Consider the following 12,131-nt stretch of genomic DNA (forward strand, 5'->3'; position numbering starts at 1 on the left):
TCGCCACCTGCTGGTCAGGAGGGTTATCACAACACCTAAAAAGCTATTGGCTACTGTAAACAAAACAGTTTTTCGTAAGACTGCTGGATTAAAGATCCCTACAAAGAAACATAGTAGTGGCACCATCATGCTATGATGGCTTTTTTAATTCTTCAAGCAACAAACGGTGCAGCAAGTGAGACAGAAATTAATTATTTGCATATCAATGTCTAATTTATTTTTAAACTCTGAAAAAGAAAGTGATTTAATTTCAAACACTGCAATTAAGTTTGTTTGTTCTCCTTAATAAATATATTTATAAAATGTGCATACTAAGAGAGAAAAGCCTAGAATGTCCCACCCTCTCATTAGTGTTGTACCCACAGGTTGAAAAAGTGTTAGCGTGATGTTTCTTGAAGCCATCTACCATGGTCTGACATCAGTCTGAATCCAGTTTATCCCATTCCTCACTTCCAACTTCCAGCTGTGAGATATTTGAGGGTGCTGTTGTGTTTTATTTTATTTTTGCATGTTCAGCACATTTCATGTCATTTCATTAAATGTAAATATTAGAAAGGAATCGATTCAGGGTTGATGGAAAGACTGAGGGAACTGAATACAGGGCAAGCAAGATGCAAAAGACTCAAGATCAGGACAAAGGTTTATCTCCAAACAGGACCACACTTCTTTTCATACAGCTAGTGTAAGAAAACAACCATCTGGGATTTGATTTGCCCCAGCATTTTCCATTTCTCCATTTTCAGCCAGCTTTATGTGGATTTACTGTCTTATTTTGAGTCATTATTGTGAGACAGGGTCTAGTTCTGCTTTAGATTTTTTAGCTATAAAATTTTTTTTTACTGACTTTCTGACATTTTCCTTAAATGCAACATGACATAATAGCGTTACATGGTTGAGATGCCCAAATCATGAACAAGGGACTTTATTCCAGAAGTGGTATTTGCCTATGACCTTTTTGGCAAACTTCAGTTTGGTCTTCATGTCTTCAGAGAGCAAAGGTTTCCTCTTTGCGCACCTCTCATGAAAGTTAAACTTATGCAGTCTGTTTTTGATTACACAGACAATTTCATAGAAAGAATAGCTAACCTGCTGCACCTTTTGCAATAAAATATAAGACTTTTTAGAGACTTCTTTCAGCATCTTGCAGTCCAGCGAAGTTGCAGAGGTGATCTGAGCTGTGCATGTTGGCAGTTGTTTTGAATCTTCTTTTCTTACGGACAATTTCTTTCTCCAGTAAAATGTCTGATTTCAAATTATTATAACATCTCTTTATACCCTTTTGGCACTTAAAAACTGAAAATCTTCTCTGCAGGCCTCTCAGTTTTTTTTTTTTTTATCTCAACAGGAAGTTTACTCTCTCTTGAACAGTCAGGACCAATTCACTAAATTCAAATGTCTGAGTTTTTAAATAAACCTCTTTCAAAATGCATAGTAACAGAATTGTAATCCTGTTGATAGAAAAAAAATTGTTTTTTTGTAACTTTAATGGTAAATAAAATGTGTGGGCATATTATTGGGCAATTTAACTTAACTGCCCAATAATTGGGCAATTAAATAATATAATTATATTAAATATAATATAATTGCCCAATATAATTGGGCAATTTAATTTTCAGAGATTGCATTTAAAAACAGTTCTAAAAGGTGCTTTTTCCATTTTTGTATTGTTTTATATATTACTTAAATTTCTCAAATGTCTGATTTAGATAGATTACAAATTGCAATTATTTCCAGAACAGTGATTTTGCACTAATATTTTTTTAAAATCCTATTAAAAAGTTTGGATTTGTTGAACCGAAATCATTCTAATAATGTTTTTTAAGATATGAACTGAATAAAGTGATGTACAGAAGTGTGATAAAGCAGCTCAACATATTGTGTTCAAGTGCTTAAGATCTCATTGTGAGTTCAGGCCAAGCTGCGTTGATAAATGGACCAGGAAGTGATGCAGCTGACAGCAGGGAGCTGGACTTTGCTTTTGTTTTATTGCTGGGCAGCTCACACACCCAGTGATCACTTAGCTTGTTCGGGTCCACAGATTCTCATCTGACACAAGTGAAAGAGCAGAAAGAGGAGAAATACAAGGATTTTAAAACATTTTCAAAGATGTCTCGGTACCACAAGGCAGCGGTTGATGGCAACGTAGACTTGTTGAAGGAGGCCACAAGGAAGCACCTGAACACGGCTGACGACGATGGCATGACTCCCACCCTGCTGGCTGCTTTTCACGGACACGTCGATGCTCTTCAACTCATATGCAGCAGAGAGTAAGCATAATTGAACTTCTCTATTTCACACACGTTTGTCAAACAAAGTCCTTCTCGTGAATTTAGATGTTGAAATTCTCACAATTTAAACAATTCAGTTTTCATTAAAGCTTGAAATGGCTTCTAAAGATCAAAGATCACCCAACAGAAAGCAGATGCTATACTAAAATATTAACTTTTGATGGATTATTTTTGGCAATTGTTATTTGCTACAGCATCATGAAGAAAACCCTAATTTTGTACACTGGACTCCTCTCTCGTCAGCTGACCTAAAAGTCTAGTCATCCAAATCCATCCTGTAAAACAATAAAGCTCTTTATCTTTGCATGCCCACCACCCCCATCCCACTGTCAGGACAACAAAAGATGAACAAAAACATTCAGAGAAATTTAACTGGAAGTAACCTGCTTATAATAGAGCATGTGGTCAAAAACATTTTCAGAATTACAGCCAGAACTGAAACTTATGATAAAAAGAGCCAGTAAAATGTATCAGTAAAGTCTAGATAAATTTGACAAAAAGTAGAAAAGAATTAAAATTTCTAATAGCTCATTGATTATCTTCAACCTTGCGCAGTTTTTAGAATGTTGGTATTTTTTTTACTAACATATTACTTAACATTTTTAGATTTCTGTTTGTTGCTGTTTGCATTCTTGGCAAGAAAGGTGGGAGGTTCATTGACAGCAAGGTGGGATCAGAAAGCGATAAGGCCGTACAGAATGTAGAAACAGATATGAGCAGGTTATGTATTGTTTTATGGAAACAGACTCTAGCCAGCAACACATTTATAGCTCCGCTCCAGTGGTTGCAATAAAACTTTATTGGCTGACAAGGTACACACTGAAGGTTGCCATAGCTTTTACAGAGAAACTTTTAAACTTGTCATATATATTCAGTCATGTAAAACTGTAAGAAAAGTTTTTAAATAATATTAATGTACTCTGAAACATGCTCCCCACATCTTTTGTATGCTTATAGAAGCAAATAAATGCTTCTATAAGTAACATAATTACTGTAGTATAAATACAGTGTGTATTTTAAAGCTCTGTCTGGGTTATCACACTAACATCCTTTTACTGTGCAAATTATGTTCTTCATTCCAGAGCATTTACTGCTAAAACAGCACATTCTAACTTGGTTGTAACCTCATGATGTAGGCACTAAGGGTATCTGATTTATGGTATAAAAACCATAAATCAGCATATTAACAATATTAATTACCCTAAGTCATAGTTAGTCTACCAAGTGAAGTATTTTCTTGTTTTGCTTAATCAACCAAACTGCTTTCAGGTTTAGGAAATTTTCAGCAATTTAAACCACAAATTCAGATTTGATTTCCCCCTCTCTTTGTGTTTCACAGAGGAGATCCCAACAAGAGTGACATCTGGGGAAACACGCCGCTACACCACGCATCTGCTAACGGCCACATGCACATCATCAGCTTTCTGGTGAACTTCGGAGCCAATCTTTTTGCCCTGGACAATGATTTCCACACACCTATGGACGTTGCTGCGTCTCGAGGCCACATGGACTGTGTGCGATTTCTGGATGACGCCGCCTCACAACAAACCAACCAAAATCCCAAAAAGGTCGCCAACATCAAGAAGGAAGCCCAGAAAGAGGCAGAGAGACGAGTGAAACTCTATGAGAAGGTAAAGAAAAAGCACCAAAACAAGATGGATCGAATGAGCCGCGGAGGAAGCGTGAATGGGTCGGTTTCTGAGGCGAGCATGGGATCAGGCTTCTCAGATGGTGGCACCATCAGGAGTGAACAATTCTCCAAGCTTATTGCTGCAGACAAGTCCGGCTCTGTTACAGCCAGAGTTAAAGGCACTCTCCAGAAGATGGGAAAGAAAGAGAAGGGTACACTGCAGAAAACAGGAGGAGGTGGGAATGTCATCTTCCGTAGGCAGGAGAACGAATCCTCTGACAAACCAGAGTTTCTGGATGTCTTTGAAGAACAAGATGAGAGTGACCCAGTCAGCGGAGAGATGGAGGAATACGAAGATGATGACTCCAGAGACGAGCCAAGCGAAGTCAAACAATCCATCTTTAACCGACCTGGCTTTGGCGGCCTGATTTTCATGAAGAAGATGAACATGGAGACAGAAGATGTTGTTCCCACAGGGAATAATGAAAGTCTTGGCTACCTCGTTGAGAACCAGTTGTTTGAGGCAGATGAGGACGCAGCTGGCTTTGAGGAGGCTGGTGATGGTGACCTTCCTTGGGATCAAGAAGATCTGGGACTGGATGATGATGAAGATGAGGAAACCTCCCCTTTGGAGGTCTTCTTGTCTACCATCTCCTTGCCAGAATTTGCCCCCGCTTTCAAAAGAGAGCACTTGGACTTGGAGGCACTCATTCTTTGCTCTGATGATGACCTGAAAGGCATTCGCATCCAGTTGGGACCCAGGAAGAAGATCTTGGAAGCTGTTGCCCGCAGAACAAAGGCAATGGGTAACCCTGGCACCATGAAGGACAGCAGCTTGTGATCTACATATCCATCATATTAAAATTGTGATGTTGCAGATTAAAATGAAACTGAACATTTTGTAGAGTTTGATTTTCTGTATTGTTCTGAAGATGATTCTTTAAACTCTTCCCATAGACACTTTTTATTTTGAAAGCTACGAAGCATAGTGTACAGTCTACATTTATACATAACAACCAGTGTGAATCCTAGTTAAATTCTCTATAGACAAAAATGTATTTTGATGAGTCAAAATTAAGCATATTAAGGCTGATTTAGCCGGATGTTGCAGATACATAGATGAGATGTACTAATTCAGAATTTCCAGGGATTTAACTTAAATGTTTGAGGTGCATTCAATCATAAATCATTTGACTATTTTGATCCTTTTATCAATAAACTACATGTATATTCAAATAATATGTTTCATTGTTGTATTTAAACCTTGGCCACAGAAGGACTGAGGATTAAGCTTCACTGGTTAAATATACCGGGGCCCAAACCAGGCCGGTTGAAATGCAAGAGCATCATATATTTTGAAGGTTTGATTTCAATGTTAGTAATTGTATATATATATATTTTGTGACAAAATATTCATAAAATATGTCTTTTATTCAAACTCTGGATAAAAAAATAAGGCCCGAGTAAATCAACAACTTCTTCAATGCAAAAACTTTTTTGTCTTGGCCCTACAAAATAAAATCTAAATACCACTACAAAGCCTTCTTAAAACATTTAAACAGATATTGAATTAATATCTGCTTAATTCAGATATTAATTACACAGATAATTGGAGGAAAAAATTGAAAAATTGAGAAATGGAGGAAAAAGCTGAATGCCAAGAAATTATCAGCATGTGGGTGTGCACACAGTGCAAGCAGGTTATTTCAGTATTTTAGTTTTTTAAACCTATTTTTGTTCATTCTTACAAATGTATTTGTTGTTTGTGGTTATTGTACAGCAGCCGAGCTTGCTGTCGCTTCATAACTGTCACAGTAGATAAACCTTTGAAATTATTTATCTAAGCCATCATTGTATGTACAGGGATGTATACACCTTTGAGAGTCACTGTACATACAGTAAATATATATAAAAAAGTTGCATTTTATATAGTGCAATGCCCCGGCTATTTTTGGTAAGAGCCACGGATCAGTGGATAGTGAGCCGCAGGCTGCAGAACCCTACAATAAACAAATAGCTAATTATGAACCGTAAACATCTATTCTTCCAAAGGATACTTTGAACCAGGGAGCTGAGCTCAAAGAGCTAATGACATTTTGCCAGAACACTGGGCATAATTTAAAGGGACAACTCCAAACAGGAAGAACTTCAAGGTGAATCGTCTTGACTAAGCAAAGACCTCTCGAAATATGATTGGTGGTTAGTTTCTGACGACCTCAGTGATTGGTCATCACGGTCACAGGGATGTAACGTCAGCTGATCCAATCACCGAGCAGCTTGGAGTTTATAGTGGAGATGGGCGAGGCTTCAGTTGAGAGGCGTAGCTGAAACTGGTCTCTCTTGTATGTGGGAGAGTATTCCTTCTGTTCCTGTCACGACTATGTTTTTCAAGTATTTAATGTGAGTATTTACATTTCAGAGTATTTAATATCCTAGGTTTGTTCCTGTTATGCGTGGTCTCCAACATCAGGAGAGGTTTAGGTCGCTCTAAAGTAGCTTCTTTTCCCTGGTGAATCTGAGCTAAGCCTAATTAGTGAGATTGCCTTAGGGCTTCTGTACGTTCAACGTTCATGTTTATTTAGATTTAAATCTAGTTTTTACTAACTTTTAAGGGTTATACTTCAAAAGTTGGTTTATTAATCATGGTGTAAGCTGTAGTTTAAGTCAAACATAACTGTATTTTACCTCAGGAGTGCCTAACACAGTCACAAATGGCTGAAGTAATTCCCGTCGGCTCCCCCTTGCTCTTGCCATCCGTCATGAACGCCATCTTCCAGGCTCCGGAGGACTCGGGCACCGCCGCTGCTAGTCCTCCCACGGACCCTCAGAGCGGGGAGGACTACTTGTTTCTGGAAACCACGCATCCCAACACAGTCCTGCGGGGCCTGAACAGCATGCGGCTTAACAAAGCCTTCTGTGATGTGACTCTGTGCTGTGGAGGACAGGAGTTCCCTTGCCATCGCATTGTACTTGCATCCTTTAGCTCCTACTTCCAGGTAGACATATCTTAGGTTTACAAATTGCACGTGATGTACTATTAAAATCCTGAATTTTCGTTCTCCCTCTCTACAGGCAATGTTTTCTGCTGACTTGCTGGAGTCCAAGCAGGAACGTGTGGCCATTAATGGAGTTGAGCCCCAGATGATTGGCAAGCTGGTGGCCTATGCCTATACATCTCAGATCTTCATCACTAAAACAAACGTACAAGTAAGCGATCCGTCTTTCTTTTTTTTTTGTTGCCTTTTTCCAACCAGAATCACTGCTGACTACTGGTTTTGCTCCTGTGTAGGCACTTCTGGCAGCGGCCAATTTATTGGACGTGATGGCTGTTCGAGAGGCTTGCTGTCACTTCATGGAGCGTCAGATGGACGAGGCAAACTGTGTGGGAATTCACTGCTTTGCTGAGGCCCATTCCTGTAAGGTGCTGGAGAAACGCAGTATGGAGTACATTCTGGAGAACTTCAGCACTGTTTATCAGCAGGTGATGGCTTTGCATTTAGTTTAATCTACTTCCAAATGTGAGAGCTGTAGTAGGCGAAATTGAGCTTATTAAGCATCAAAGTTCCAATGACGTACAATTTTGCTAATTCCTTTCTTAGTTGGATTTGATTAAAAAAAAACTGTGCTAATCGCTGTGATCCTTTTTGTATTCTTCTCTCTCCAGGAAGAGTTCTTGTCTCTCTGTGTGGACAAACTTACAGAAATCATCTCTAGCGACCTTCTCGATGTTCCTAAAGAGGAGATGGTGTTTGAGGCCGTCATGCTGTGGTTGAATAAATGTCCTTCTCGCAAACAGGGGTTTGAAAAGGTAATGCTTCTTTGAGATTTGGTGACGTTTGAGCTTGTATTGTGTTTTCCATAACATAAAATTGTTGTGATTACACCCATTTCATTTGGCAATACGGACAAATGCAGTGTTTTGATCAGAATACATGTTATGTATGCCTACCCTTAAGGTGTAATGTGAAGGCTTATTTGCTACCATTGGAGCCTTTCACAGAATTTTCCCCTTTTCACAAATATGAAAGGATGTAAAACTGTCCAAGGTTGTATTCATCATTTTTTGGACTTCTGCCTTTTTGTATGAATATTTGTCGTGGTTTCAAGGTAAAATGAAACACTCAAGTAAAAACATCATGTATTGTTTAATAAAAGCTGTCCCTCCTTTCATTTGTTCCTCAAAGGTGCTCGAGCACATTCGCCTGCCTCTCATCAGCCCTTACTACCTCCACGACCTAATTGAGTCTTTAGATGTCGTAAAAGAGAACCAGGCTTGTCAGAAGCTCATTTCTGAGGCCAAGGACTACCTGCTGCTGAAGGATCGCCGAGGAGAGCTCTACAGCTCCCGAGCAAGGCCACGAAGATCCACAGGTACAGGTAGTCGCATCTGTAACTCAGGCTCCTAAAGGAATGAGATCCATCTGTGTAAAGTCTGAATTTCCAGAAGACATTCTAAAGTAAGGTGCCCAGTCTGTATTCTCTTATTTGCTTCCCGAAAAGCATCCCGAGAGGCTGATGTTGCCACCATCACGTTTCATCATGGGGGAGGTGTCCTCTGGCTGTAGTTTTAAGTTTGTTTGTTTTTTTTCAAAATTATTCCCATCAGAGCAACTTCTTTGCTGTGTCAGAAAACTTGTGGTAGACAGTGTGCTTCTGTACAGATGGAACTTCTAACTTTCTTTCAACAAAGGCTTTTTGCCTTTAAAGGGTTATCCTGATGATGGATTTTCCAACCTGAGGTTATGGATGTCTGCCACTACTGCGGCGTTGCCCTAAGCCTACTATGTGCTCCTCTGGTTACTGCTCCCTTTCCCGCCTTGGTCAGTTTATGTTGACCACCATGCCTTGGTAGACTTAACAATTACTTTTTCCAAATTATTTTTGGTGGATGCAAAAGTTTCTGTTATTGTTTGAAACAGTAAACTGGGTCCCAAGGACAGAAGTTTGGCACCACCAAAAAATGAAAGATGGAGAACATTTTCTTCTTGGTTTTCTCGAGAAGAAAGTTGAAAGGAGTTGGTGATCCATTAAGAAAACATCTGATGTTTGAAAAAGGCAACGTTGCCCATTTATTTACATTTTAAGATTTAAAATGACATGCACAGATGACTCTGGCTTTTAATCTTCAGATCTAATTGATAAAAGTAACATATTTATTAAAAATACTTTTGTTCAATTTTTATATTGCCATCAGCAGAGAAAAGGAAATTACTGTAAGCCATCACATTTTACGTCCAACCAAGAAATAAAAAACAAACAAACCAAGCATATGCTGGGAATAAATTTTTGAAACGGAAACTGTTTTGTGAATATGACATTGAATTAATAATCACACAGCCCTTTGACTCAACAAGCATTATATTTTTAGACTTCAGCATATCCCAAAGCCATATCCTCTTGTACTTGTTGCTGTGTCAACAGGAACTGTCGCGGTAATAGTAACTGTTGGCGGAGAAGACGACAAGGTGGTGCTGCGTAGTGTCGAGAGTTTTGATCCCACGACAAACATTTGGAAGAACCTAGCGTGCCTTCCCTTTGCGGTCAGCAAACATGGGCTTGTCGTCTCAGGTGAGGTGCAGAATCATTTATCCTTCACTAAATAAGATGCTGCCCTGACTCCTCTCCAGAATTGTTTGTTTTCATGTTCCTTTTCCATCCTTTTGCAGACTCGACTCTGTATTTGGCGGGGGGAGAGTTTCCTGATGGCTCGGCAAGCAGAGAGATGTGGCGTTATGACCCCTGCTTCGACTCCTGGATGGAGATGGCTCCCATGAATGTAGCTCGCTCCGAGTTGGGTAGGAAAACCTCAGAATGATGCATTATAGTCTACCATGTACCGACAACTTACCCATAACAAGTTACCATAATACAAATCAGTTGATTTGTATTAAAGCACAATTTATTCCATCAAAGAAATTTCTGAAACTTCAACCTAAAGAGCAGATTTATAATAAGTAGGTCTTTTCGTGGGGAAGTTTACTATCCAAAAATGAAACTTAGAATTCACCAGGGGGAAAGAAAAACTCTTAAGGCAAAGGAGTCAGATTTAGCAGACTATACAGTGATTATCTCTAATAAAGAAAGATTACACAAAAGCCTATATGAAAAATTACTTAAAGATAAATGTATTAAATCGAGCACAAATAAATAGAAGCTGCTGAAATGACCAGAAGAAGATTGCGAACTCTAAAATGATTGCTGCTTCTTTCGCCTGAGTTATTCTGACCATGTTTGTGTGGTGCAGTTATAATAAAAGCCTATTAACAGTGAAGAAACCTGTTTCAGGTCTAGTCATGCTGGACGGCTTCGTTTACGCCGTCGGCGGATGGGAGGGCCGAGGTCGTCTGGACTCGGTGGAGTGCTACAATCCTCACACAAACTCCTGGCAGTTCACGCCGTCAGTAAAAATGGCCGTTACCAGTCCTGCAGTGGTGGCCCTGGATGGTCTGCTATATGTTACTGGTAAGAAACGTGCATGTGCTTCTTGATGAACTATAAAAAAAACGTGCATTAAATTGTTCTGTTGATGGCTGGTAGGGGGTGCAGTTCTTGAAGATGGAGACGGCACCGACCTTGCCCAAGTTTACAACCCAAAAACCGCAGTGTGGACTGAGGTCGCTCCAATGCAGATTGCACGCTCGGGTTCAGCTGCTTGTACGCTCAAAGGAAAGCTTTACATTATAGGTAATAATATAATGTAAAGCTTTGTTCAAAAAACTTTGAATTTTTTTTTGTTTTTTGGATTGGAGTCATTTTTTGATTAATTGATTACTTTTCAGGTGGATGGCATGCCTCTACAGAGAACACCGATAAAGTCGAGTGTTTCAACCCAAAGACCAACCAGTGGACTATGTGCGCTCCAATGAAGGAACGCCGCTACCGGCCAGGGGCGGCTGTAGTGGACGGAAAGATTTACGTCTTAGGAGGCGAAGAGGGTTGGGACAGGTGAGCTGATTTTTATTTATTTTTTATTATTTTACTCTGTTTTATATTTTAATTACAGCTCTTAGAAACTGCAGTTTCTAAGAGCTGTAATCTAAGAAAAGTGAGTGCACTTTTTTTGTTGTGGTGTTTAATTCTGTTAATTCTTTGTACAGATATCATGACACTATTGAGCGGTACTGTGAAGAAACTGATTCTTGGGAGATTGTTGGGGAAATGCCTACCAGTCGCAGCTGGCTCAGCTGTGCATCTCTCCAGCTGAGGAAGAATGTCCACATATGCAGCCGTCCTGGTACACCAAGCGAAAATTAAAATGGGACAATGAAGGGAGACCCTGCTGTGGTTTTTAAACTTTTGCACACTTAATGTCAGCAGTGTTCCATCATGTGTTGAGGCTTCTCGACCAGGAAGCCTGAAGGAGTTGACAAAATAGTGAATTTTCCTGTGGGATCTTGACAAAAATGCCTTATGGAGTTAGCCTGGGACACTTTGGTTCCTCCGGGATATTTTCTTACAGGATCTCAAGTTACTGCGACCCACAGTCTAGCCTGCAGTTGGAACTCGTGCTCTGTTCAATGTTGATGTGTTTAAGGCACCCTTGTTATGTCTGGGCACCTCAAACTGAAGATGTTCCTGCCCAACATAGTGTATTTTTCTATTGTAATGTATTTTGGAGATAACCAGTCTAAAGATGGTAAACTTCTGTGGAATTTATTATATTGTGAATATTTTTTAAATCTTGCCTGTGGGAGAAAAAAATAACCTGTGAGCAGTGTGTTGAAATTGAACTTTGTTCTTTAAAATGATTGTCTTTTCAACCTATGATGTGTAGAATATATTTTTGTAATGAGTCCTTCATGTTGGTGAATTTATGTAGTTCATTTACAGTGAATAAATTGCTTTATTAAAAATGTGTGGGGTTTCTTTTGTGTTTCATATTTGACTCTGAAAATTACTTATTAAAGTTTGTGGACTTTAGTGAGCAAACGGGAAAAAACACAACTTAAATGATCTTTTTTCAATATATAATATTCCACCCTCAAGATATTTTGACCTGGAAAAGTGTTGAAAATATGACATCGGTTGCACTGGATTTGATTGAAGTGTGAGAGTAAATGGGGTTGATTGCAAAAACACAAGTTGGCTATCAGATTTATATTTGTAAAAAAATATTGAAAATCACGCCGCATAAAGATTTTTATAGGTAAGTGATAAAGCTCTACTTTCTAATTATTCGTCTACATTTTGAAAACTTTATTAAAACAGAAATC

At 39.1% G+C, this 12,131-nt stretch overlaps 2 protein-coding genes across 4 annotated transcripts; both read left to right on the forward strand.

Annotated features, from left to right (window-relative positions):
- Window positions 1-1,852: 1,852 nt before the first annotated feature.
- anks4b (ankyrin repeat and sterile alpha motif domain containing 4B) lies at window positions 1,853-5,157 on the forward strand. The gene is made up of 2 exons (XM_008416751.3): window positions 1,853-2,267; window positions 3,628-5,157. Exons 1-2 carry the CDS (start codon window positions 2,107-2,109, stop codon window positions 4,757-4,759), a joined length of 1,293 nt encoding a protein of 430 aa, XP_008414973.1. The 5' UTR covers window positions 1,853-2,106; the 3' UTR covers window positions 4,760-5,157.
- A 1,005-nt stretch (window positions 5,158-6,162) lies between these two features.
- Window positions 6,163-11,773, forward strand: LOC103469212 (kelch-like protein 24). 3 transcript variants are annotated; one of them, XM_008416748.3, is made up of 12 exons: window positions 6,163-6,318; window positions 6,609-6,914; window positions 6,991-7,125; window positions 7,208-7,399; window positions 7,583-7,726; window positions 8,103-8,295; window positions 9,340-9,486; window positions 9,585-9,713; window positions 10,204-10,380; window positions 10,456-10,602; window positions 10,698-10,863; window positions 11,016-11,773. In XM_008416748.3, exons 2-12 carry the CDS (start codon window positions 6,630-6,632, stop codon window positions 11,170-11,172), a joined length of 1,872 nt encoding a protein of 623 aa, XP_008414970.1. In that variant the 5' UTR covers window positions 6,163-6,318; window positions 6,609-6,629; the 3' UTR covers window positions 11,173-11,773. The 3 variants fall into 3 exon arrangements, with proteins under 3 accessions (XP_008414970.1, XP_008414971.1, XP_081466111.1); XM_008416749.3 differs by having other exon boundaries at window positions 8,103-8,289; XM_081609985.1 differs by having other exon boundaries at window positions 6,212-6,318; window positions 6,696-6,914.
- Window positions 11,774-12,131: the final 358 nt, after the last annotated feature.

The sequence above is a fragment of the Poecilia reticulata genome, chromosome 8, assembly GCF_904066995.2.
Source record: "Poecilia reticulata chromosome 8, P_reticulata-male-v2, whole genome shotgun sequence".
Taxonomy (NCBI): Eukaryota; Metazoa; Chordata; class Actinopteri; order Cyprinodontiformes; family Poeciliidae; genus Poecilia; species Poecilia reticulata.

Coding starts and splice junctions, on each gene's coding strand:
- anks4b (XM_008416751.3), top strand. CDS start 2,107: ATGTCTCGGTACCACAAGGCAGCGGTTGATGGCAACGTAGACTTGTTG. Junction 2,268..3,627: donor CAACTCATATGCAGCAGAGA/GTAAGCATAATT, acceptor TGTGTTTCACAG/AGGAGATCCCAACAAGAGTG.
- LOC103469212 (XM_008416748.3), top strand. CDS start 6,630: ATGGCTGAAGTAATTCCCGTCGGCTCCCCCTTGCTCTTGCCATCCGTC. Junction 7,400..7,582: donor TCAGCACTGTTTATCAGCAG/GTGATGGCTTTG, acceptor TTCTCTCTCCAG/GAAGAGTTCTTGTCTCTCTG. Junction 10,381..10,455: donor TGGTCTGCTATATGTTACTG/GTAAGAAACGTG, acceptor GATGGCTGGTAG/GGGGTGCAGTTCTTGAAGAT.